A 26,704-nucleotide genomic window follows, 5' to 3' on the forward strand; every position below is an offset into this window, starting at 1 on the left:
GCCTACCGACATCAATCGGCTCCCAAGCATTTTATCTCGCAGTGGGTTGGCAAACATTCGAAAAGGACAATACGGAACAGCAGCTAGATTTGCAGCTCGCATTTTCACATTATGGCCAGTTGTTTCAAGCCCTCATCACGTAAATTGGGGTCTATCTAACCAACTGAATGTAGGCACATTTTTTCTAAAATGATGCCGGTGAATTCTGTTATCAAAATTCACATCATAGACCTGTTTAACAGTTGAATGGTTAAGGTATCTATATGATACATTTCATAATTTGTAGATACAATGTAATTTTGGGTAGGCAGCCATATAGACTCCAGCACACACAAGGTTAATAATAGTGTGGGGCTTGACAGCTGGTGGATCGTGCGCATGCGCATTACGCACCAACAAGGGAAACGAACGATAGAGGAGCACAGGCGAACTAACCCAGTTGATTTCACTTTACACAATTAGCGATATGTACGTCTCGCCGCTGCCGCTATCTCGCAGGTGTCCCTTCCCCGGAGCCTGAATGGCGTTGGTTACTGTCCAACGTTCCCCCACTCCGAGCGCAACATCCAGTCCCTGCGTGTCGGTGAGTTATGCCCGTTTCAACCGGGAGCCTTTCTTCCGCAGATGGTAGTTTTTTGGGTTGATTTCCGCTGTTTTCCGACTGTCCATTTGTCCTCAGCCATTGCACTTGCGCATGCGTTAGATATAGAATTGTAATTACAATGTATCCGATGTAGTCGTCTCCCAAACAATGCCAAGAGAAACGCGCTGCTTTCGTGCTTGGTACATTTTATACAGCGTTTAGCACAACTCGCCTGAGTAGGTCAGACGGATGTCCAGAGCCTACTGATTATAATGGTTTCACGTAGCCTACATAACTGTATTTATTTGAAAAGAAGACAGCGCATTTAGCCGTCTGTCTCCTTCATGGAGATGTAAATTATGTTGCTGCTTGTTTTCCTACCGGAAAAGGACCCTTGTGTAGCCTATGTGGAACTAATTAGTCATCCATATAGGCATTTTTTTGTTCGAAAACGTACCGTTCCTAGTTCAAAATGGCTATGTAGCCCATATTTGTTTTTTTATTTATTTTAGGTCCCCAAATTACCCCCCATTACATTCATCCTTGCCAATCATAATGAGGAGTCTGTCTACAACATGACTCACATTAAGGGCTTCATGCAAACGCTGCACCCGTCAGCAAACCAGGAAGCGGCACTTTGTTATACGCGTTGCCTGCCAACGACAAGCCGATTCTGTACCTTACAAAACTTGCATGTTGAGTTTGATAGCAGAAAGCAAAAACTCGACTTCATCAAAATATATAACAATTCGAAAATATGCTCTTATGTTCATGTTCTTGACGGAAGAAGTGTCTGTGCATGTGTTGGGGCAGAGGGTATGTGAGCGTGATCATTCACAGCTTGTTCTTTACTGTGATCAGGCATTATGGATGTGACCAAATCCCTTCACACACTGAGCAGTTGATCATGTCTCGTTGCAAACGCGTCAAGCAGCAAGCTCACAGTGGACTTGCCTGTTCACTGTTTCATGCGGGCGCATTTATGTAGGGTACATTTGTTTTTTAGGCTACCTGTTTCCTTATTGAACGAGTAGACATTTATTATAACCTTGAAAAAGTGTGCTCTGGAGCTAGCGCTCAGACTCACAGCGAAAGTTTAACTAGAGCAGGTAGACCCACATTCCCAAGAGTAGCCTACCACTGGCTGCAGCTGTCTAAATCAACTAAGCCACTTCTGAATATTAAGAAGTTCTGAGGTGTAATACTTAACATGGTTGTAGTGTTCCGTATGAGTCTAACTGCACCCTTATGCGTCTGCACCAAAAATGACTCAAAAACACCACACCTAAGATGCCTCCTTAAGTAGGCTACTGTGTCTGTCAACATTATGCAGAAATAGTAGCTGTTGTTGGAGCCAGATGTCAAAGTAAGGCTGTTTAAGTAGTCTTGCTAAGTATAACCTCTCACTGAGATGCAACCCTTTGCGTGTAGCCTATCAGGTTATGTAAACACAAACACACACATACTGTACACTCAATCGCATCATGGGTGACCTTTGACCTGAGATTAAAACCAGCCAGGCTATCATGAAGTAGTTGTCCCTCTCCCTGGACCCAGTTGTCATGTGATGGCTGTAACTTGCCCCATGTGAGCTTTCTCGTGAACGGTCTGTAGTGTCTCTGCAGACCGTTCTCTGCATTTCTTTCCTTTGGCCATACAGCTTTGGAATCGCACTATGGTGGAGCAGCATACACATGGCCATCATATGGCAGTGGAGTCTCCTGTTTGCAGATAAGCTTTATAAGCGTGTAATACATCACTCCTAGAAACCTGACACTGAGCAAACATAGACTGCTGAAGTTGATACAATGACAACGTTAAGAACTCTACGAGTAGGCCAGAGGAATACTTAATGACATCAAACACGTCTGCGGAAGTGCACACTTAGCTTACACAGCTATGGTCCTCTCAGAAAGCAATATACCCAGTTTAAAATATTTGAGTATTTAGCCTCTGTGTGTGTATTTCTGTTGTATTCACTTGTGTAAAGTGGTGCTTTATTCCTTAGCAACATCTAAAGCTTCGGATACAAACCAACATTTAGAATGGTCCATGATGTGTTGGTGCGTGATTTGCAGTGTCACTGTGCTGACAGGAAACCGTGTGTCAGAAAAGCCAGCACACTGAAATCACAGAAATGTACCGTACAGATTTATTGTCCTCTTGGAGCCAAACACTGGGAACTCCCAAGAGCAAATGTCTGTTGTGAATCCTCCCACAGAAACCTAACTCTGGGGATGAGTTTGCATGCGGACCCAAACAATTCCTGTGTGTTTGCATTATGGAAATCTCCTGCTGGAGGCAATCCGTGTCACACTCTCGGTGTTGATCTCTCATCCGTTTCCACTTCCTGCCCATGATCAGCTGGGACGATGGTAAACAATGCGGTTCTCGTCAGCGCCATTCTCACTTCCTTTTTGATCGGATTACAGAGTGTACTGTACATGTGTCACTCAGTGTTATTGTTGATGTGTTTTCATAGTCACCTGAACTCCGAGAGAATAATAAGCCCCATCGTCCTTCCGTGTGTGTGTGAGCCAAATTTGCTTCAGCATATGATAGAGCGACATACCCGGCAGGAGTTTTCGATCCGTCCAGGATATATTGCTAGATGTAGATGTGTGATTACATTCCCATTTTGTGTGGAAACTCACCTTTCTGACCCATGTATGCTCTCCGGTTTAGTACCTGCTGCTATGCTTGTAGACCTGAGTGAACATATCCAAAAGTCCCTTTTAAGAATTTACAGATTACTGGCAGCTATCCCAAATGTTTGGATATAAATGACTTAAGCTGTAATGAGGGAGGACAATACGTATCTGTTGGCGTCAATAAATTGACTTTTTGAAGGGGAATCCAATGCACACTTCTCTCAGAGATTGTGAATGAGTTTTAACTAATATATTATTTAGACAAATCTATAGTTGAATGAGTAATAGCTGCCCAGGATTAAGGCCTGTTTGCACATGTATATCTTTTCCATGGAAGGGTGGGGAAAGATATGACAGGTTATTGAACCTGTATGGAGAAATACTCCTGAATGGGGCATGATGACGTCAGAGATGAAGACGTGCAGCCAAAGTAGCAGTGCCAGATCAACTGATTTCTGAGCGTAATTTGAGACCTGGGCTTTTTGGATGTCAAACACTATGGTCCAGTACTGGACAGAGTGTAGGCCTAGGCCCACACATTCACCCTTTGGACAAAGACCAGCTCCCTTTATGGTCACGGTGAGCAAGTCATAAACTCTCAGAGGATTTGGTAATTGTTCAACACAGCTGTAATGGTTGTAGCCATAGTTAGCATCTTGAGCCTAGTGTTACTTTTGAATTTTACTCACTCTGTCAGTTTACCTATCCAGTTTATCATGTGATGTTTTATTCACAGGCAGAGCAGTAGGCAGTATAGTTTTATTCCTCACACAAGAGTCTCCTCACACGAAAATGTTTAATCTGTATTTCCATGCTTCCTTGTGTGATGTGAGAAGACTGTAACACTGCACTGCCTTGTGCTTGCAATGTCGCAGAAATCAAGGTAGTAGAACAAAAATCACTGTCCTCTGTTACCAATCTTCCAACAAGACCCTGAAGCAGAAATGCCTGCAGAAAGCCCCTACTGTGAAAGCAGCGGCTCCTCTTGGACTCAGTCAAAATCAATCGCGGAGTATACCAAGAGATGCCATATTGATTCTTTCATTACTGTAAGAGCATGCCTGTCCTGGCAGCTAGTGGTTCAGTTAGCGTGCCTATTCTCCAGAGGTCCCTAATAGCCCTTTGTAGCCATCACCACCCCTTGCTGTGCGTGTAGTCAGCGCCTACGACAACCAGGGATCAGTCTTGGTTGGGTGGACCAAATCCATGATTATATCATACTGGGCAGGTTTTGTGAACTGAAGTGTAACCAATTTCCTGACCAAACCTAAGCTGAACAAAACAACACTGATTGCAATAAATTGTTGCGTACGCACACGCAGACTGAACATTTCATTGTAAAAAGCGTGCTCTTCACAAACCGAGGTCTGACATTCATATCCATGCGCGCAGCCCTTGTTGTATTTATTGTGGGAAGATTTCGTCTCTTGACCGCACCTAGAAAATGGACTGAGGTCATTTTCCCAGAGTGTGTGTAAATTGAATCCAGGCAACAACAGCAAGTCCCTGTGGTCCCTCACCCATGCTCTCTATCCTCACCCCGCGGTATCATTTTCTGTTTAACTCTATTTCTCTAAAGAGATTAGGCTGGTCCCACAGCTGAAGATGCCTATTCAGCTGACTAAATGCCACCCTGTGTTGCTTGTTCACTTGTTTTTGTTTCTGAGTGCGTGCATGCACATAGCTTGGGTTACTCTCGCATGAACTGCTTTTGAATTTTTGGAGAGTGGTGTGGATTTTTTTTTTTATATCAATTTAAGCTTGTATGTGTGAGCATTAGGTGTTGTATAAAGTGCATGTGTGTATATGCATGTATATGTGTCGGTGTGTGTAAATGATGTATTGTATAAAGTGTGTGTGTGTGTGTGTTATGGTATGCAGAAGAGTGGGCGAAGAGGTGCTGTGTGCCTGTAATTTCCTAGCACACACACACACACACACACACACACACACACACACACACACACACACACACACACAAAAATGGGTCAGGGGTCAACAACCGGAGCGGCAGAAAGAAACACTGTCCTTTCATAAAGCATTTCCTATCTCTGATTGTTTAGCCTGTCGCCGTTAGCGACTCATGAATCTCTGTCTGAAATGTTACCATGCGGTGCCTGTTAGCATGGCTGCAGTTGACATGCGTAAGGACTAATTTTGTGCTCTCTAATTATTTCTCAGCAAGCGCTGAAGTGCGTCAGCTGTGGTGCTGGCCTGTCAGAATGGTGACAGTCTGTCACCATGTTGGAGTTTTGTCATTAGTTGGTCACTTTTTTTCCTGTCGTGTGTGTGTCTGTAGGTGTGTGTGTTAGTTGCTAGGACGGCTCATTTTGAGCAAAACAAATGTGCACGCGTGCACGCGTGCACGCTTTGCCATTGTGTAAAGTCACACACACGTCCCGTCATGGTTTTATGTAAATGAATCTGTATGCAAACCTTGCGGCTCAGACCCACGGACACTCTGTCAGTCATGTCTGCTGCTGATTAATGCATGGAGTTTGTGATGGATGGTCACCGTTCACCCCAGTTTCTAACTAGCTGTTAAGCTCCTCTCTCTGTGTGTGTTTTCTTTAGAGCATCTGTGCCTAGATACAAGCACTCATGCGTTTCACAGATCTGATAACATCTTCATGTGTTTTCATTTTGTTATTTGTTTCTTTGTCTCCCTAGGAGTCAGGTAGTGGGGAGGAGGACCGCCGTTCTCAGCCCAGAAGGTAAGAGCACATCCCAGGCACGCACGCACGCACGCACGCACACACACGAAATTCACTCCTGTGAAAAATGTTACCAAACTTTACTTTCTTGGTGGCCGTTTTAAAGGTCATGGCTTATCGGTGGAGCTGCTACTGTATGCGCCTTGCCGTGTGACATCACAGGCGAACCCATCCCCCACCCCCCCACCCCCCCTTCGTGCATTGTGGTGGAATCATAGTGCACAGCTGCACTCTCCTGCAAGCTTGTGGTCACAGTTAAAAGCAGGTTAAACCTGTCTTGGCCTCTCACATGTTCCTATAAACAGCAATTTTAGTACTTCCTGCTGTTGTGTTGTGAGTGTGTGTGTGTATATTTTCTTGGCCTGTGTTGATGTTTCATTGTGGGTTTCATTGTCTTTTGGCTCAACATTTTAACCATTGGTTTCTCAACCTTCTCTGCCATATTTATGTGTGAATGCAGTAACACCAGATTTTATGCACGTACTTCCATATTACAAATTCTAAACATTCTTATTTTGACCACTTACATTATTGTTAGTTGCTAAATCATTATTTATAGAGGTAGCTAAACAGCTTTCCTCCATGGTGGATTGTATGGGACGATTCCACTAGAGGGCAGCTGACGCTTGTTGGTCTTTTCTCACAGAACACCAAGAGCTGAGTTGGTCATGGTGCTCAGATACACAGCACAGTCATCTGCAGATGTTCATTCTTTGAATGCATTTACTGACTTAGGGGAAGTAAATATCCCAGTCATGTTTGTTGTTATTAACATTAAGACTAAGATTGAGTCAAGGGGATTGGTAGACCCATACTTCTCTCACTCATAACTTTATTCCTGATGCCTGCATCTGCTTTGATGTTAAGTTAAGGGTGACTTCATTTAAACGTCACAAATAATGTGACATTTACGATCAGAGATTCTATCAGACACTTTTCAATTCTGTATAGGGGTTGATGTTATCAGGCTGATTTCAGACTTTCTTTACAGAATCAGATTCTTCCAAATAGTGTAATTTCTTTAACTTGTTGTCAGCTTTATGCAAGCCCACACTTGCTGTGCTTTAATTTATTTTTGTCTGACGTCAACACATGATTTCCTGTGGTTCATAACAGTGAACCTTCTGTTTCAGTTTCTCATTCATGTCCTCAGTCAGTGTCGTGACTGACTACCAACATGCAGAGTGAATGTTAAAGATGTGTCAAGTGAAACAAGTTTTTTGTCCTCCTTCATATCTGTTTACTCCTGTCTTTATATCGATAGCAACATACCTTAAAATACCATTGCTGGTAATCTAGCCAGCTATCTTCCGTTGACACATGAAATAAGTGAAAATCTCATTTTAGGTCCAATAGTTTTATTCCTAGGCGGCTAATGAAATGAAATTAAATAATGTAAACGTTCATTAGGGCTGCTGCAACACTTAATTGAATAATAGATTAGTTGTTAAATTAATCGCCAACTACTTTTGTAATTGCTAATCGTTTTGTAAAATTTCTTAAGGAAACTACCTCAAAATCTTCTGGTTCAACCTGGTAACAAAATCTGCATCTGATGTGTCTCATGTGCAGATCCAAACATAACCTACTTGAGTACAATTCAGCCATAACATCGCTCACAGCAGCAACCTGTGATATTAGTCATGTGTCTATAAGTGCAAATAACACTCGCTCAGAACCAGTCGGCGTGTTGAGAGATTGAGAGAGCTTGCATGCTTCTGTGGGTGTGTTCTCTCTCACTGCACAGCTCCGAACAGCTTTTACTCATCATCACACTTTTATCTGGGGTATTACACAGACCTACAGTCTGATACAGTAACATGTGCATACGAGCTCAGTCATAAGTGCCTATGCGTGTTCGCTACCTCAAAACAGATGACAAGATTTAATGTACCTTCAACACATCCACTTAAAGGACACATAATAGCTGAATGGCTTGAAAGCTGTCCCCCCCCCCCCCCCTGCATACATGGGAAAAGGCACATGAGGAGTGCAGTGGGGGGGGGGGCAAATCTGCAGAACAGACAGGTGTGGGGATCAGTTTCAGGGTAATGGGCGGTGATATTTTTGGGTTCCTGGAAGTTCTGGGAAGTGTGTTATTGATTTTTCTGATAACTGAAGACCTTAATGTGTTGCCAGTTTTCGCAGTCCTCTGGTTCCCATGGTTGCACTCTCCTGTCACCACAGTGCATGTCTTCACTGAAGGTTCTATAACCATCTGCTGGCTGAGCTTGTGTGTAGACCTGTGTGCTGCCAAAATGAAAAATTCAAACAGGCCTAAAGTTAATTGATAATGACTGCTCGTGAGCGAGAGAAATAATTGCATATTTGTGTGCGTATTATAATTTTGCTCCACAAAAAACTGCTGTCTTCAGTCATACCATAATACATTTCTAACAGCCTAGATATTGAGATACCTTGAAATATGTATGTGAGGGATGATATTGAGTGACAAGGCATTCTGGTAAAATAAATCTTACAGGATGATCAGGACCATAACATTCATTGGAGCAGCCTGGGTTGTTTATGGAGGGGAAGGATTAGGAAAGTACTGTACATCAAGTCAATGATACCGTCACAGCTTAGGTAGCTTACCATGTCTGTGCCATTGCCATGTTTATTAATACTTGGCTATCACAGAATCTCAATTACGTTAATAACATTATGCCTTATCCATTTAGCCCAGAAAATAGAGGCATCATTGATTACTGACCGTTAAAACTATGTAATATAACATCTGGAAAGTAACCCCCCCCCCCCCCCCCCAACTCTAGTGGTAAACAAAATAATGTATTTATTGACCCCCACTGCATACTGTTGTTTATCCATTTACACTATGACCGTTATTGATCACCCTCTAGTATGTTCAAAGGTCACTTCCCTGACCCTCAGTAAGTGTGTGTCTCTGTTTACATGTCCGTAGAAAGTGCAAATAAATAAAGCAAAGTGTGTGGGTAGTCACACTGACCCCCAGCAAATCACTCAAAGGGGCAAGTGTCGCACTGCAGCAGAGCCTGCTACATGTAGGCGAGGGGACCTCTCTGCTTATCAGTGGTGCTTCTTTGCAGTCCCTTCACTGTGACCTTGGCTAACACAGAGCGAGCGACATTGTCATTCCTCTTTGTTTTTGAGGGGAGGACTCGTTAGCTGTTTACAAAGGCCTAGTGTTTCAGGCCCGGGGTTTGAATTTCAGCGTGTCCAGTGCGTCGAGGGGAAGGTGAGCCCGGGGCAGGGGAAAAGGGGGTCCGCTGGGAGAAGGCCCGGTGTTGTCCACATGACGTCGGTTCCCCCCCTCCCGAGCCAGGGATTTTGCAAGCAAAGTGAAATTCCAGACCCCTGGCTCTCCCTGTGCTGTCCTGGAGGAGACAATGGCGGGCAGGAAGGTTGGGATTAAGACGCTGGGTGTCCTCTGCTTCTTCCATTGTCCAGATCCCAGATAAAACTGTTTTTGTATCCGGGCCAGAGAACATGTGTATGGAACCAGTCAGAACACAATATCAGAACAACACACATACACACACATACACATAAGAATGGCTGTACTCCATGAATAGAATTCTCAAGGGCATGGTCGTGAATGGCAAAAATCTGACTAATGATTCAGTTTTCAGTTTACTTATTTAGACCTCTGTGAAATTGCAGAAGACTTCTCTGTGTGTTCACATGTGTGTTATGGTTTCCTGATGTCTTCTGCAGTTTTGTGTAATGAGGAATAGCCTACACAAGCATTAATTCGTATTGATAAACCCTTTCACTATTTTGGAGACAAGCCTATTTAGTTTTGCTTGAGCCAGGAGTGCACCTGCTCATGTAGAGCTGGGTCTTAGACTGAGCTGTGTAATCATATTATGAGTGATGATCAGCTTTCATCAAATAGGCTACACACCTAGCTCTTTATGAAAAATATATTCTGTAATACCCATTTTGTCTTTAATCTGTAAACAATGCTGATTTTCTCCGTACATCCTGCTTGTGCTGAGCCATATGCTTCCACTGGTCCAACCTGTTTTGTCGTGAGCACAGGCGGACCTCGACCAGAACACATGGGTTTAGACTCCTCCTATAGGAGGACAGCGACGACCCACCAACAGTAGCCTACCGCATGTTCCTCAAACTGAGAGCAAGCGTGACCAAACGTTACAGAACCCGTAAACCAGAAGTATGTGGTGTGTCACTGAACAGTGTAGTTCATTAGATGGAATTAGTATTAACACGATGACTGGCAAATATGCAGGATATGAGTACGTGTGTGGACCTGTTTTAGGTCATGTTTATCTCAGGGAGTTGTGGCGGCGCTACTTGAAATGAACTCATAGACCCAGCGATTTCTTGGCTTTCATCCGATGCATCAATGACTCAAGGCGGTGTAGCCGCAGAAGCATGCTCCTCTGTTGGATGCTTGTGTGTCTGCTACGGAGGCAAACACATGCCGTACTTTAAGAAGAACGCTGTTGTTTCTCAGACCCAGCTTTATCAATTGTAAGTTTTTCTATTTTGTAAACAATGTAACACGTTCTTTCTTTGCCTCGCTACATGTCGCTACATTTGTTAACTTAACATATTTTCTTCATTCACTACATTTCTTAACCTGCCGTTTTCCTTTTGCGCTCAAGAAGAAATTAACCGTTCCGTAGTCCTCCTCATTTCCTCTTTTTCATTGTAGAGCTGTAGCTTGTAATCATAATGCACATTTTCCTCGCAGAAATGCTCAGGTGAGATGTCCATTCACTTGAGGTTCTTTGGGTTGAGACATTAAGGGATGATGGGACTATTCTCATGGGTAGGCCCAACTCTTAAATCGATCAGATTATGCAAAACTGATTTGAATCAACTGATGGTCATTTTTAGACATGCATTTTGGACTCTCACTGCTCAAATTATTGTGTGCTTTATGTTATTATCTACAAGCCAGTATTGACTCATCATTTCTTACACTGAGCCTTGGCTGAATAGCCTTGCAAACTGTTTTATCTTCAAACCACAGTGGTTCTTTCCTGTTTGTGTTTCAGAATAGTCTAGACATAAGTCTGGCTCTATTCTTCACTTCCCCATGTGTCTGTCACTTAGCCATCATTATGCAATAGACAGTCTACTTAATGTACTTTTTACCCGGTTGTCTTTTTGACAGGTTATAACATGCATGAATGGAACTGAAATGTTCGTAGTTTTCCAGCAATTTGCATTTCAGTCAAATATTGATTGGAATTTTGGTTATTTGGCTGGAGCTGCTGTCAGCCGCATTCAGGTGCAACACTAATTAATTAAGCAAAGGATTGGACAAAGTTCTGCTGCACAGGCAGATCGTGAACTTACAAATCCTGATCTGCACACTATAGTGTGTGACTGGTCTGTGGCTGCTGTATCCAGAGTCCAGAGTCTAATTCCTGACTCCTTGGGGTTTACTCCCAATCGCTATGGTGACACACACACACACACACACACACACACACACAGGCAAATACAAACATGGGTATCCCAGACTGTTTGCATAGTTCCTTTGATCAAGGAAGTAATAGGCAAGTGTAAATGAGCTGGGGTAGTTTACTCACATGGTGCAAATAGAACCAAGGGAGTGTGTGTGTGTGTGTGCGTGTGTGCGTGCGCGTGCGTGCGCGCTTTCGGAAAGTGGAGTTTTATCTATAGGAAATGAGAGCATGACCGTGGGGGTTGCACTGGGCGGAGGGATGCAGGGCTGTGGTGTTTCTGTAACATATGGTGTCAGCCAGCAGTGCTACAGATTAATCCCAAAATAATCCCAAGCGCGGGACATCTTTTGTGTGACAGATGAGGCCTTTCCCATTGCATAGTAGGTCAGTTTTGGTCTTCATGGCGACTGTGGCAGGAATTTAGAGCAGGCTTTGTTTCGTTGTGATCATAAATCTACTTTTTACCTCCAAGGTGGCTGATTCTGACACACTCCACCTCCCAGGTTGCATTTCCATGTCAGTCAGAGCTGGGATAGCCAGGCCCCTCTACAGCCTGGACCTATATTTATCCCATTCCTCACTTAAGAGTGACAAATATGGACTGAGACAAACAGGGGGTCATGTGTCTGTGGTGGATGGTCAGTAGCCAAACGGGGAAAGGTGCACCAACAGTAATTATTCACCTCATGTGATCTGTATGTTATGCAACTACATTAATTGTCATCCTGTTATAGAAACAATGATTTAAAAACCAAGTGCCTATAGTTGTGTAACAATAACTTGTGTTCAGTTTTGATCTCGTTTTATTGTGGTGTGTCTAATGTCTCTGGGTGTGTTTGTGTGTACACCAGCTGGTGGCATCTGTTGGCATTATGTGTGGTAAAAATGCTGTTTCTGTGCTGGCTATGCACATGCCCTGTAGTGCCTCCTTGGTTGTGAGATTCTTCTATTGGGTACAGAGTTGATTTTGAGCTTTTTACTTGATCTAAGAATCAAGTTCTGGTTATTTAGGACTTTACGTCTGTTACCTACTGTATATATAAGACTTACCACCGTTTCCACTATCATTCATTCATGGATAAGATGGTATGGATCTTTGTGTTTGTGTGGTTGAGCCTACAGTGACTTGCTGTAATAAGACCACTGCTTGATTATCAGCTGTTGAAATGGCACATGATTTTTTTTTTTGTACATTCAGGTGGAGTGTATATGGAACAAACTAAAGATAACAGTCAAAGACAAAGTCCATGTGTGACAATCTGTTACAGAGGACTTGAGCTAAACTCTTTGGAAATTTGTCGCCAGGGTTTGCATGGGGGCATGTGGCTCTTTTGGGAATTGGCAGTGACTCGTGCCAAGTAGGTCACTTTCAGGATGCAGGCCGGAGGATACATGGAGATAAGTCTGTAGAAGAAGAAGAAAGAATGTCCCAGAATGGACATGGAATGCACCATAGAGATTCTGAGGGGAAATAAAGAGACTGAGGTTGTGGGAATCTGACACACAGGCATTAATAATATCTATGGTTTGGATTTCCCCATCATTCATTGTCAGTTATACACATGTCATGACCATCATCACCCTAATATATAGCAGTGGGTCTGCAAACGATCACCCTCTGAAGCAAAAAAAACAAGTTCACTGTCATTTAAAGTTTACAATCATTAATACTTTACAAATGGATTGCTAGTTTAGTTTTTGGATGTGACATGATATCCCCCTATAAAGCTACATATCTGACATCAATAGCGTAGTGAATTATAGAGTTAGTTTAAAGCTGATAATGGTTTCTAGGTGCCAGCTGAGTGTGGTATGCTGGAAAGGCTGCCATTCCATAGCTTTTTCATATGATTGGATGTATAAAGGGTGTATGAATGTGTTGGAAGACCTGCTTAGTCCAAGTATTGGGCATAGACTGATATACACTATAGATACAGTGGCTCATCTAAAAGTGAACTTGTAAGACTGGGCTATTTGATGGATGTACTAAGTTGAAGAAACCCCAATATTATACAAACATGGCTCTGTCAAGTTTGGACTTTCACACAAATGTACACACACACGCTCAAATTCCCACATTTACAGACTTAGACACGCTTGATCAGTCACTTGTGAACTTATACACACAGACACAGACATACACACATAGCCAGCTGTTAAAAGTGAGTGGGAAACAGGGAGAGACCGAAGAACAGCACGTTCTGTTTTTGTCCTGCCCAGAGTGCTCTACCTCTGAGGCAATGCTATCGAGAGAGAGAGAGAGAGAGAGAGAGAGAGAGAGAAAGAGAAAGTAAGAGAGTGAGCGAGAAACTCCCCCTTTTCTTCCCCCCAGATTTTATAGGCCCTCATGCTCCATTTATTGCACTTCTTCATCCATAAGCCATATTGACTTGATTTGTCACAACTTGCAGCCCTGTTCTTGGCTCACACAGGGACTCTTGCTGTCAGTGCTGCGTGCATGCACTCTGCTTGTGGGCCAGAATGGAGAACACAGCCCCAAGTTCTTTGGCTCGTTCACCATGTCAAGCATGCGAGCCTTCTCACTTCTGATGAAGTTCTCTGTGATTTAATAAAACACTCCATCTATCTTTTGTGAAAAATCCTCTCCATTATACTAATATGGCAATCCAATAGTTGTCAGCCACACATCACTCAGTTCTGGAGTCTGCATGTAATATGTGTCCTGTCTGCTCTGTGTGCTTCTCCTTTTCCACAGTATCAGCGAGAGCTTTCTGACAGTGAAAGGTGCTGCCCTCTTTCTCCCGAGAGGCAATGGCTCCCCTTCATCCTCCCGTGTGCCTCATCAACGGAGCAAACATGCAGGTAAGGACCCCCCCCCAAAAGTAGTTGTTGCTTTGCAGCCCAGGTACGTATGGTGCTTGATATTTTAAAATGCCTCTGGGAATGAGGCAGTTTGTTGCCCAGGTGACACCTAATTGACATTTACCTTTCTTCTTGTCCCTGTTCAGTTAGTGTGTCTGTGTCTGTGTCTGTGTCTGTGTGGCTTTTGCCTCGTATCACAGTGAAGTCCTGGGAGTCAGTTGGGGTGTTGTGAAAACATGTTGTTTGACCTTTGCCCGCTCATTACAGGTGACCTCCAGCAACACCTGCAGAATATGTTCACGCTGCTGCGTCCAGAGGACAACATTAAACTGGTACGCTGTTCCTATTTTCACATCCACATGACCGATAAGAGCAGTCATGAGTGTTTCATCACATCAGGAGTAGACGGTAGTTATGAAAGTCAAAGCATGCCTCGCAAAGTTCACTTACTAGTCACATACAGTACTGCAAGTACTCACATAATTACTGTTTCAAATACTTAAATCACAAAGTGTACTACAAGATAGTATAGGTAGTTCTGTATTTTAAATAATGAAATGCCATCAGTGACAGGTCAGTGTAATGTGTTGCATTGCTGTCCAAATGTTACTGTCCACACACACACACACACACACACACACACACACACACACACACACACACACACACAGAAAGAGAGACACACACACACACACACAGAAAGAGAGACACACACACACACACACACACAGAAAGAGAGAGACACACACACACACACACACACAGAAAGAGAGAGAGAGACACACACACACACACACACACACACACACATATCTCACCTCTGTCTCTGTCCCTCTCCTCCTATTAGGCGGTGCGGCTAGAGAGTTTCCACGCCCAGTGCACACGCTACATGGTAGTGGTCTCTACCAATGGCCGGCAGGACACTGAGGAGAGTGTCGTGCTGGGCATGGACTTCAGCCCCACCGATGGGTGTGTGTTTGATCCTGTGTCTGGTTACATCTTACATCGTGGTTATGGACAATTATGGTCACTATGGTCATTATGTCCCTAACTAAAATTACTTGTCTTGGGAGGTAGTCAGTTGGAGTCAGAAAGACTGTATTTGATTTGGTGTGTGTGTGTGTGTGTGTGTGTGTGTGTGTGTGTGTGTTTCCAGCTCCTGTTCCATTGGCATGGTACTCCCACTTTGGAGTGACACACTGATCCATTTGGACGGGGATGGGTGAGCTAGTCATCTCATTTTGTGGTTGTTTGTCAGCTTTCATAAGTACACTTTAAAATAATCTGCTCAGTTATATGTAGTGTTTATGAGGGGCGTCTGGGACACTGTATTTTGTAACTGTGTATATTCTTAATGGACTGGAAGAGACACAACCGTCGCTCTGTTTATCTAGCGGCATAACTAATCATGGCTGTGGGCTGTTTGTCTTCACAGAGGCTTCAGCGTGTCCACCGACAACAAAATCCACGTGTTCAAGCCTGTCTCAGTCCAGGCCATGTGGTGAGCATCCTCAACTTCCCTCTGCTCGTTCTTCACTTGACTTCTATCCCCGTCTGCTCATCTTGTTTTGCACTCCACCCCTCCCCCCCCAGCCTTTCTCTTCATATCACTTCTTGATTCATTTGTATGAAGCTCTCTAGATCTCATCACTCTGGTTTCTTCCCATCTCTCTTTTCCCAGGTCGGCTCTGCAGTCCCTCCATAAGGCCTGTGAGGTGGCCCGAGGCCACAACTACTTCCCTGGCAGCCTCTTCCTGACGTGGGTCAGCTACTACCAGAGCCGCGTTGCGTCGGACCAGGCTCGTATCAACGAGTGGAACGCCATGCAGGACGTGCAGTCCACTCGACCCGACTCTCCTTTGCTCTTCTCTGACGTGTGAGTGCTCAGTGTGTACCCAACCCCACCCCATGCCAACTGTCGTGTATGTGTGGACTCTTTCTGTGGCTCCCATAATTAGATAGACCGTAAAATTGATTTTTTTTCTAAATATTTACACATTGAGGTGGTTTTCATGTAATGACTAGAGTCAGAAGGACTGTATTTGATTTGGTGTGTGTGTCTCTAGTCATGTAATGACTAGAACATATATCATGTACATTTTTTACTTTTGGTTTGTGTGGTTGAATTGGTGACAATTGAATTGTCAACATGAATCAGTGTGAGTCAACATGTTGAGTCGGTGTCGGAGCCGTTGGGGAAATAAGTGCTTTGATTGGCTGTTTAGCTTGCTTACCTGTTACCAAGAAGCAGTATACAGATATTCCCCTATGAAGATCCAATTCCGGTAGTTTGTGTCTTACATCTGGATGACGGGATGTAGGCTAATAACAGCCTATGGATTCTTTTTTTCTTCTCCTCTTGTCTTTCTTTCTTCCACAAACAGAAGATCTAGGACTGATAACGTCAGTGCCCTTTGCATCTTATTATCCGACACATTATTGATTAGAAGTAAATCAATTGTGAAATGGTTCTGTTATGAGCAAGAGTAGTGTGAAAATGGTGACAAATGCTGCTTTGTTTGCATTTTTACATATCACGCAGGCGTGGAATGCACATGGTAAATTGACTGTGGATAGTAGTCTTTGCGGTGTGTTCTAGTACAACAACGTTTTTTCACCACACGCAGGCAACACGAGACAACTCACAAGTCAGTTGGCACCACAGCGAGTGCTTTTGTGGTTGGCTTGGTTTCTACACTTAGCATAAGACTCTGGCATCCATACATCTCCATCTAGAGGACCTTGTATGGCCTAAACGTATCAAGAAATCAAGACGCCCTTGGTATTTGAGTGAATGTTGAGACTTGCAGTACAAGTCAAGACTTGTGACCTGACTTCCCTTTCTGATACAAGTTTATTCTATCTTCTAACTGCTGACATGATAGCACAGCTAGTAACAATGTCATAGGTCCCTGATCTGGCACACACTGTTGCATGAGAAATCTCTGTGGTATGTGTGTGTCAGTCTCTCAGATAATGCAGTGTGCATTTACATGCTGGTACATGCTAAATGATGAAATATCCATATGTGATGTAAGAAAAGTGTAATGACTCAATATGAATAGATTCAGTTCAGCTTTAGATTTGACTTGTGAGGCAAATATTTTTCCTGAGTTTAAGGCACAGTGTACAGCAGCAGCAGTTGGGGCAGCCGTGGCCTACTGGTTAGCACTTTGAACCCCGACCAGTAGGCACGGCTGAAGTGCCCTTGAGCAAGGCACCTAACCCCTCACTGCTCCCCGAGCGCCGGGATTAGTGTGTGCTTCACCCCACTCACGGATTGGGATAAATGCAGAGACCTAATTTCCCTCACAGGATCAAAAGAGTATATATACTATACTAAGGCACAGTGTACAGCACTGATAATGAATGGCAATGCACTTTACTTTACTTGCCTTTGTTGAAATGTTACTTTGCACCAAAGAGTTTATTGACATCCACTGTCATAATGGGTTTAGTTTGTGATGGTGGTGGCTATAGACATATTTTGTGATTTTGAATTTCACTAGATTTATGTTTGCATAGTTAAAATGCATGCAAATGCGGCATTGCACATAGAAAGCGATTAGGCTCATTTCAGCATGTGCAAATAACCAGACGAATGCAGATCTGGATCTCACATACAGCCTACTGAGAAATCAAGTTTCAACATGGTTTCTCCATGAGTAAATCAGATCCCCTCTGTCCTCTCCCCTTTGTGCCAAAATGACAAACAATATGTGAATGTCAGTTTGGTAGTTAGTTAGCTGCAAGTGGCAAAATGTTGCCCTGTATACCTGTATAGTGGTTTATGTGAGTGTGTGGAAAGCTTTACTTCTGTACTGATGTTATGTTCCACAATTCTATACATGTAGGCCAACGGAACGGGAGCGAACAGAACGACTTATCAAGACCCGCTTACGGGAGATCATGATGCAGAAAGACCTGGAGAACGTCACATCTAAAGAGGTGTGTGTGCTCGCTCTGTTCATGACACCACTAACTTGATTCACTGATTCCTCTACCTAACACAGGTGGAATCCCCCCCCCCCCCCCCCCCCCCCCCCCACACACACACACACACACACTTGTTCTTACCTCTGTCTACTCCTTCCTGCCCCTTGCACAGATCCGTACAGAGCTGGAGATGCAGATGACGTGTAACCTGCGGGAGTTTAAGGAATACATCGACAATGAGATGATCGTCATCCTGGGCCAGATGGACAGCCCCACCGCGATCTTTGACCACGTCTTCCTGGTCAGTACCTTGGGCCTCTCCTTACTGGCCTCTACATCTCACAGATCCATTCACCTACGGCACACACCTTTTTCATCCTCATGTTACATTGTTCTCGGCATTAAATATGTTATGTCCTCTTTCTTGCATCTGTTAGCACTGTTTCCCTTTCCTACTCATGGATAGTCAGATTAGATTAGATTAGATTCAACTTTTTTGGCATTGTGCAGAGTTCGAGTACAAAAACAACCAAATGCAGTTTGCGTCTAACCAGAAGTGCAAAAAAGCAAAAAAGTGCAATGTGATATACAAAGTATAGACAGGTGGTGCATAGACAGGACAAGAAATATAGTGCAGTGTAGACAGTAGTATACAGTTGGTTTACAGAAGGTGGTTTAGAGTATATTAAATATAAATATGTGCAGTGTATTAGCAGTTACCTTATAAGAGCAGAATAACTATGACTGTAATATAAACAATGTATGAACAACATGTACAGATATGTGCAATGTAGTAGCAGTAACAATATAACAGTAGTAAGAATAATATAGATATATGCAGTGTATTAACAGAATATATTATGAGAAAAACAGAATAAATATGGATATTCAGTATGAACCATATAAACAGATATGTACAGTATGTACAGCTATGTGCAGTGTAGTAACAGTACCATTGTAGTGCAAAAACAGTAATATTATAAGAGTAGTAAGAATAAGTGTATGTGCAGGATGTATGAAGAGCAGCAGAATATGTATGTCTCCCCCTCTTCTCCAGTGAACTGTTCGTTTGACTAATCCAAACTTTTGTCTTTACTACATCAGCAAAGACATTTTCCAGAGCAGGGAATGATTTGAAACACACAGTGATTAGGGTGCACAGCAGCACGATGCACGATAAACTGAAGCAGAGCTGAATTTTAAACATTAACATCTGGACTAGGTAGAGAAACGAGTGTGTCGTGACTCATATGTGAAGGAGAACTGACTGATCTCTCTGTCCCCAGGGTTCTGAGTGGAACGCCTCCAATCTAGAAGAATTGCAGAATAGCGGGTAAGAACAATTCAACCCTGTGCCTGGTCATTTTTTAAACAGTGGGTAACACCTCTATGGACCCTTTCAACAATAAAAACAAAAACAATGCCTGAACGTTCTATTTGGGCCCCAATCTACTTCCTCTGCATTAAGATAACATATGGAATGTTAAAAAGGAAGTCTTGTGGGGCCAACTATGATTCTGATAATGGAATTCTCTTGAAAGGGTCCATACATAGGTAATTCCGATGGAGATATGAAGAGTTTTAAGCAGCATCACAGATTAGGTCCACGAGGGCAAAAACAGTATGGGCCCTAATTTAGATGGCAGGCAAAGAGCAAAGTCTCTCAACAAGCAAAGTTCTCATGCATAAACTGTAATTATGTGGCATGTGGAAGCGCTAAGCTGACTCAGCAGTGTTGGTGGTTAAGGTCTTGCCCATGGTGTTAAATTAGCAAATTGAGTTTGCCAACTTTTTAAATGGGCCGTATGCGTCAATGTAGCTGTCTACAGTGTTTTTAAGAGTGTGTGTCTCTCTGTGTTCAAGCAAGTTTGTATTTATTGAAACCATCCGGCCTGTTTTTTTTTTTTTTTTTTTATATAAACACTAGCCTTGCGGCACTGTTGCACTGTCCAGTTCAGTATTCATGCTGTGTCTTTTCTTCCTCTCTCTCCAGTGTGCAGTACATCCTCAATGTGACCAGAGAGATCGACAACTTCTTCCCGGGCCTGTTTGAGTACCACAACATCCGCGTGTACGACGAGGAGGCCACTGACCTGTTGGCTTACTGGAATGACACCTACAAATTCATATCCAGGGCCAAGTATGTGTATCTGTTTTCCTCTCCCTCTCTGTCTATCCACTTTTTCTCCTTGTCTCGATTGCATCAGTATGTCTCAGGAATGAGACGTTAAGAGGTTTGACATCCCCTAGTGCCAGTTAAAGGTGCTAGGTGGAGTTGTTTGAGTTTAAAACATCCAAACAAGTCCCCAAATTAGCAACAGAATGTGAAGAAACAACCCATAATGTAAAAAAAACGGATATGGTCTGTGTTGTCCAGATATTCCATGAAGTTAGTATTGAAAACAGCGATGGCCACAGTTGTCTTGTAATACTGTGTTGTACCATGTGTGGCCACTGTATTAAATACAATGCATGTCAGTGGAAGATTGTAGTGTGGCTGCGTTTAAGGCAACTCAAAGCCTGCGGAATGCCCTTTAATGCACTTTCAGTTTCCCTCGCCATTTCACCCTCATCTCTTCCCTCATCCTTGCCCCCTCTCAGGAAAAACGGCGCCAAGTGTTTGGTGCACTGTAAGATGGGCGTGAGTCGCTCGGCAGCGACGGTCATCGCCTACGCCATGAAGGAGTATGGCTGGGACCTGGAGCGGGCCTTCGACTACGTGAAAGAGCGGCGCACCGTCACCAAGCCCAACCCTTCCTTCATGAGGCAACTGGAGGAGTACCAGGGAATCCTGCTGGCCAGGTACAGAACAGCTCCACACCAATCAAGTCAGGGAGTATGGTCATCATCATCATTATCATAATCATCGTCATCCTGGTTTGGAGGTGGTCATGATGATGATAATGGACCTGATGAAGATCATGGTGGTGGTTATTGAGAACCTTTATTGTCTGTTAACACCAACCTGTTTTTTGACTACATAATGTCCCCCTTCATCTAAAATGATGTAAAATACAAATACATGTTGATCTTTAGAATGTGCAGACTATTTACAGTATAAAGCTGTAATGTATCCATAGCCAGTAGATCATGTCAATAGTTGAAATGTCTCAGTCAGTCTGTCTTATCTCAGTGAACCCAGCCATAAATCCTTAGTGTGTACATTGAGGGAGAGTCCTAATGTCCTCTTTTGACAGCCACACTTTTTTCTGGAGATCAGGCCATCCATTGTTACAACACACATTATTGCCCAATGCAACGAAGCATGTTGGAACAAAGATGGATTGGATTGAATGGATTGGATTAGATGGATTTCAAACTACTTTGTCCTTGTGTCATGAGTGAATGAAACATAGTTGACTGAGTATTCATCCATGTTATTTTAGGGAGATTGCGATCAGATATGCCACAGTAATGATTTTGTGTTGTTGAGTGTCTTGGTAGCTGTTCCACAACATTCCATTCTCACCTTAGCCTCCTGTCTCGTGTGTGTGTGTGTGTGTGTGTGAGTGTGTGTGTGTCTGCTTGTGGTGGCGTGGGAGTGGGTATGCACACGCGGCATGGATTTTTGCATATTCAGGTCCGGTCAAGTCTTTTGAAATATTGAGCAACAATGCCCTTGATCTAAATGACTATCATGCACAAGTTTTAATTACCTGTCATTGTCTGAGGCTTGGGCTCCAGCTTCCCCTGAGTCATCCTATGTAGCATTCAGTGGCCAGCAATGCACAGGAATGTTGGTTATGTGGAGAGCTGTCAACCAGGCAGTTGTCTGTTTCCTGCAATAGTTTTACTTGTGGATATATTTCTTACTGTCCTAGTGAGAGGCCATATATTTCCCTACATGATATGATTGTTTTTACTATAATTAATTTCTTTACTATTTAGATTTTTTACTATCTTTGTCAGTATATCCATGTCGTCTTTATATTAGTTTGGTTGAAGTTAGGTAAGCATTCATATCTTTTTATTACACGGCTCTTCAGAGTGCTGCAGAAAGTTCCATTCACATGAATGGGCCTTCCCAACGTTCGGGCCAATGTTAAATCTATATAATCACCAGCAAAGTATATAATCACCGCTGTCAATGGCAATGGGTTGATTAACGTGTTTCATATTCCTCCGCAAGACGTCCGTTCAGTTTTTGCAATGGAATTTCATTGAAAAGGAAAGTAAGCTAGTAAGACATTGCCACGCAACACCTGAAACTATCAAGTTCTATCTGTGTGGCATATGACTATTTATTTTGTCAGCGGAAGTCACAAAACGGTAGGAAAATCATTTTTAAAGACCCATTGTATTAGGTTTCTTTTCTCGTTTTGGCAAGTAGCCGTCTGTGGAGGGGTTTTGCTTCGACCTAAAGGGACTTATTTTCTGATAATTACCGGCGGACAATACATTATCCCTTACTTATCCCTTACTTATATACTTAAGACATATTTCTTCTCTTTCATCTCTCCTCTGTCTCTCTCTCTCTCTCTCTCTCTCTCTCTCTCTCTCTCTCTCTCTCTCTCTCTCTCTCTCTCTCTCCCCAGTAAGCAGAGGCACAACAAGCTGTGGCGCTCCCACTCGGACGGCAACCTCTCAGAGCACCACGAGCCGCTGGTAAAGCCGGCGCCAGGGCCCTACACACTGGGCCGCTCCAACCCACGCAACCAGAGCTGTACGCAGCCCTCGCCCTCCCTCCAGGAGTTCCTCCAGAGCCTCTCCCCATCCGCCACCACCAGCGCCCCGGTCACCCAGGAAGCGCCAGAGACCCGCGTCTCCAACGGCTTCTGCGACCCCCAGGACCCCATCTCCGAGCAGGGGGCCCATCGGCTCCAGCTCCCTCAGCCGCGGGCGGCCACTGTGGTGCCTGAGGCGAGGTCCGACGTGGCAGCGGTGACCGTGGCGGAGACTGTGCCCGTGGGGCGCCCTCACCCGCCGCCGGCTCTCCATCACCTGCCCCCCACACCTGTCCCTGTGACCATCCTGGCCCCTGAACTGGCCTCTGGACTTTCTGAGGCATCCTCCACTGTGCCTGATGGAAATAGCGATCCTCCCACGCACATATCAGTGACCAAGGCTGCAAGGACTTTTGACTCAAGTTCACAAGCCATTAGATGTGTAGGTGAGGCCTCAAAGGGAGGGCCGTCCGTGCAGGTGCCCGAGAGCAAAAGCAACCAGAAAGGCAACCCTGCGTTCTTCATAGGCGGGGAGGAGAACGAGGGCAGCAGCGATGACGACCACCTCAGTGCCACGTTAGAGCAGGTCACACTTGACGCCAAGCCAACTCTCAGCACAGACCACATTGACTTCTTCAGCGCGCGGGAGAAGTTCCTCGGCCTGTCCCAGGAGGGACCAGCCGGCTGCCCGTTAGAGCTGACCCAGCAGCAGCACTCACCCCAGGAGAGGAGCCCGGAACCGACAGCTGAGCCACTTGTCCAAGATGACCCTGGGAACGGGGACCAACAGGCCAAGGTAATTATAAATGGACATTGGTCATAAAATCCCCTTTGGATTTTACAGTGCCAGTCACAGTGTGGATAGATTTTTTTTTCTCCTCAGGAAATCAAGCTGCTTTCAAACCACTCATTAGAAGTATATACACTGTATAATTTAATATTATTTGTACAGTAAGGGACTGTGTTGGTACTGAGAAAGACCTTTGGAACAGTGGCACAACCACCACAAATCCTTTTCCATAGCCTGTACTGCCCCCTGGAGTTGAAACTAGATACAGCATAGGCATGTTCTACTACATAATAATACACCAGCACATTTATTCTTCTACATTATTTTACATTTATAAATGTTATTTCCATGTTCATAAGACATATATTATATTATGTTATAATTTTATTTTCATATTCATAAGCTGTACTGTAATTTGCTTAACAGCTCTTTTTACTAAATTACTTTCTCTCTCTCTCTCTCTCCCTCTACTTTCTGCTACAGGAAGCTAGTGTGTCTGTTCACCACATTATCACAGAACTGGAGTCCGTTACGCACACTGTAACCCCAGCCCTTAGTACTGCTTGCCAATCAAACCCATGTAGCTCCAATGACAATGAGGAGGTGGAACTGAAGAGGGCTGAGGTGGAGACAGCACCAGCAGAGGACCAGCCTACTGCCACCCCCTCCACCTCTGGCGATTGTCTTAAGGGGACCGTCCGGCGGGCCACCAGGGAGCTGGAGCAGAGACTCAGGCAGGAGCTGGAAGTTCCCGTGGCCCCAGTGCCCACCGCGGCCCCTCACAGTCCCCCGCGACGCTCCCCCGTCCCCAAGGACAAAGCGGAGGACAACCCTCCCGGCCAGGACTCCGAGCAGAAGCCGGTCACGGCCCAACCGATCCCTCCACAGACGCCAGACGCTATGGAGAAGCTGGACGGAGGGATGGTGGAGGGGAGCGTGAAGAAAGACGACGGGAAGACTGCAGGGGTTCCACAAGGAGCTCAGGAACTGGACAGTGGGGGCACAAAAGAAGCGAGCACAATATCTTCATCAGCAGCAGACCATCATACTGAGGAAAGGCCGGACGGCACCAGCACCACTCCAAGCACTGACGGCCTCTCCACAAAGCCTGATCACACTTCCGCCTCCTCCGCCGTCTCAGTCATTCACCTGGAGGGCGTCACCGAGCAGGACTCGGGCACCGACAAGGACGGCCTCTTCGGCCCGCGCACCGAGGCGGACCTGCTGGAGGCATGGGAGACGCTCAAGGAGCTGGGAGCCTTCCTGAGGCAGGTGCGCAGTGCGCTGGCGTCCGACCTGGGCCCGTCATCGTGGCTTCCCGGCCGGAGAGGCAAACGAGACCCACGGGAGCGATCCAGACAGGCGGGGGCTCGCATCCGACAGGCGGGGCTCACCACGCCCTCGCTGATGAAGCGTTCGGCCTCTCTGGCCAAGCTGGGCTCCCTGGAACTGACCGCCAACGACCTCGGCGACTGGGACCTGGACGCTGCTGGCCTGTCGCCTGCTCACTGGCGCCTCGGCACGGCACCCACAGATGATGCCTCCAAGAAGAAGCGCGTACGCCCGCAGCACGATCCTTCATCCAACTCTCCCCCCTCCTCCTCCTCGCCCTCCAGCCATCCCCAGACACACACAGAAGACCCTCTGAGGAAGGAAGAGGCTCGTCACCATGATGATGCCACCGTGCCACTGTCTGATACTGCCCCTCATCCGTCAGCTCACGGGCGGAGTGACATGGCACAGAACTCAGGGCTCACGCCCCAGTCGGTTCCGGACTTGATTTCTGTGGCGACGAGGCAGCAGTATGGAAGGACACACCCTCTGCGTAGGCTGAAGAAAAGAACTGTCAGCTTTTTGTATCACACAGTGTGACCTTTTTTTTTGCTGTTAGTGTGTGTGAGTGTGTTTCTGTGTTGGTGATATGTGGGTTTATTCAGGGCTGTATCTGAGGTATGTAACTACGACTGTAATGTTGTTAATTTTATATATGTGTGTGTGAGAGAGTGTTTGGTTGTGGAGAGAGAGAGAGAGAGAGAGAGAGAGAGAGGGAGTGTGTACAGGTATGTGAAAATTTAGTTTGCTAGGGATTGCGTATAAAAAGCTTGGGCCAACTCATAATGCAATAACTGCACATAAGAACAATTATAAATCTGTTATAGGTTATATCATACAAAACACAAATTTCAATTCAATAACTGATCCATTTACCTTAAAAAAAGACAATTGCATTATGAACCTAGGATAAATATTATGAACATGGGAACAGGTCACACACACACACACACACACACAATGATATGATATTATTACATTAAATGATATTTAATACACACAGTACAAAGGCCTACATCAAATGGTTAGATTAACAGTAAGAGAATAATACATGATGACGATGTTCGTAATGTCATAAAAATGTGTTCTATGCACAAAACAAAAGATTTATTTGAATACTTTATGTCCAGTTATCACATTATGGGTGCTTTGACGATTTGGAGACAGATATAAGTTTGCATATAGAGGCATGTGTTTATGGTGTTAGGGTCTCTTGTCCTGTGTAAAATTGAATTGTATTACTGTTGGCAAAAAAAATACATGTTTTCTTTTTAGTGTTTTTAACTGTGACAATTTTTAAACCAAATTATATTTATTTTGACAAAGAAATCTGTGTGGGTGTGATCTGTATACTTTTATGATGGTCGAAATTATAGTCCATGTTTTGTAATGGCCTACAAGCCATTGCTAATTTTCCTTTGGACAATTCATGTTGATTTCATTCAAACTATTCCAGCGTAAAGATAAGTTATTGCGTGCTGCTCTGCGACCAGGCAACAGAACCGTAGTAGCCTACAATGTATTCTTTGCGCAGAAATGGATCCTGCTAAACTAGTGTCAAAGACTTGAGCATTCAGATAGTCTTGTTAGCTATCCAGATCTTCATACATTGAGTCAGGCACTAAAGACATTATATGATCCCTTCTTACCAAATGATTCCCGGCGTCTTTTCTCACTGTGACCCTCTTACTTGGAAGAATATGCCCTGCTCCGACATGGACCTTTCGAAAATAGACAGGACCGCCTTGACCCCCAGCTTATATACCCAGCCCTCCCTCTTCCCAT

The 26,704-nt window shown here is 44.4% G+C and overlaps 1 protein-coding gene across 3 annotated transcripts; it reads left to right on the forward strand.

Moving 5' to 3' along the window:
• Positions 1-388: 388 nt before the first annotated feature.
• On the forward strand, positions 389-26,240 carry ssh2b (slingshot protein phosphatase 2b). Of its 3 annotated transcripts, none has more exons than XM_042092465.1 (15): positions 389-583; positions 5,905-5,948; positions 14,091-14,197; positions 14,465-14,529; positions 15,045-15,166; positions 15,354-15,419; positions 15,633-15,698; positions 15,879-16,073; positions 18,052-18,145; positions 18,306-18,434; positions 19,420-19,466; positions 20,127-20,273; positions 20,735-20,935; positions 22,669-23,593; positions 24,071-26,240. In XM_042092465.1, the coding sequence occupies exons 1-15, from the start codon at positions 521-523 to the stop codon at positions 25,457-25,459; spliced, it is 3,660 nt and encodes a 1,219-aa protein (XP_041948399.1). In that variant the 5' UTR covers positions 389-520; the 3' UTR covers positions 25,460-26,240. The 3 variants fall into 3 exon arrangements, with proteins under 3 accessions (XP_041948399.1, XP_041948400.1, XP_041948398.1); XM_042092466.1 differs by lacking the exons at positions 389-583; positions 5,905-5,948 and adding exons at positions 10,043-10,427; positions 10,612-10,660; XM_042092464.1 differs by lacking the exons at positions 389-583; positions 5,905-5,948 and adding an exon at positions 10,043-10,427.
• The last annotated feature ends 464 nt before the right edge of the window (positions 26,241-26,704 follow it).

The sequence above is a fragment of the Alosa sapidissima genome, chromosome 5 (assembly GCF_018492685.1).
Source record: "Alosa sapidissima isolate fAloSap1 chromosome 5, fAloSap1.pri, whole genome shotgun sequence".
NCBI lineage: Eukaryota > Metazoa > Chordata > Actinopteri > Clupeiformes > Clupeidae > Alosa > Alosa sapidissima.

Excerpts from the sequence above, each read along its gene's own strand:
- ssh2b (XM_042092464.1), top strand. The coding sequence starts at position 10,300 with ATGACTCAAGGCGGTGTAGCCGCAGAAGCATGCTCCTCTGTTGGATGC. Across the intron at positions 18,435-19,419 it reads TCTTTGACCACGTCTTCCTG|GGTTCTGAGTGGAACGCCTC; the intron begins GTCAGTACCTTG and ends CTCTGTCCCCAG. Across the intron at positions 19,467-20,126 it reads GAAGAATTGCAGAATAGCGG|TGTGCAGTACATCCTCAATG; the intron begins GTAAGAACAATT and ends CTCTCTCTCCAG.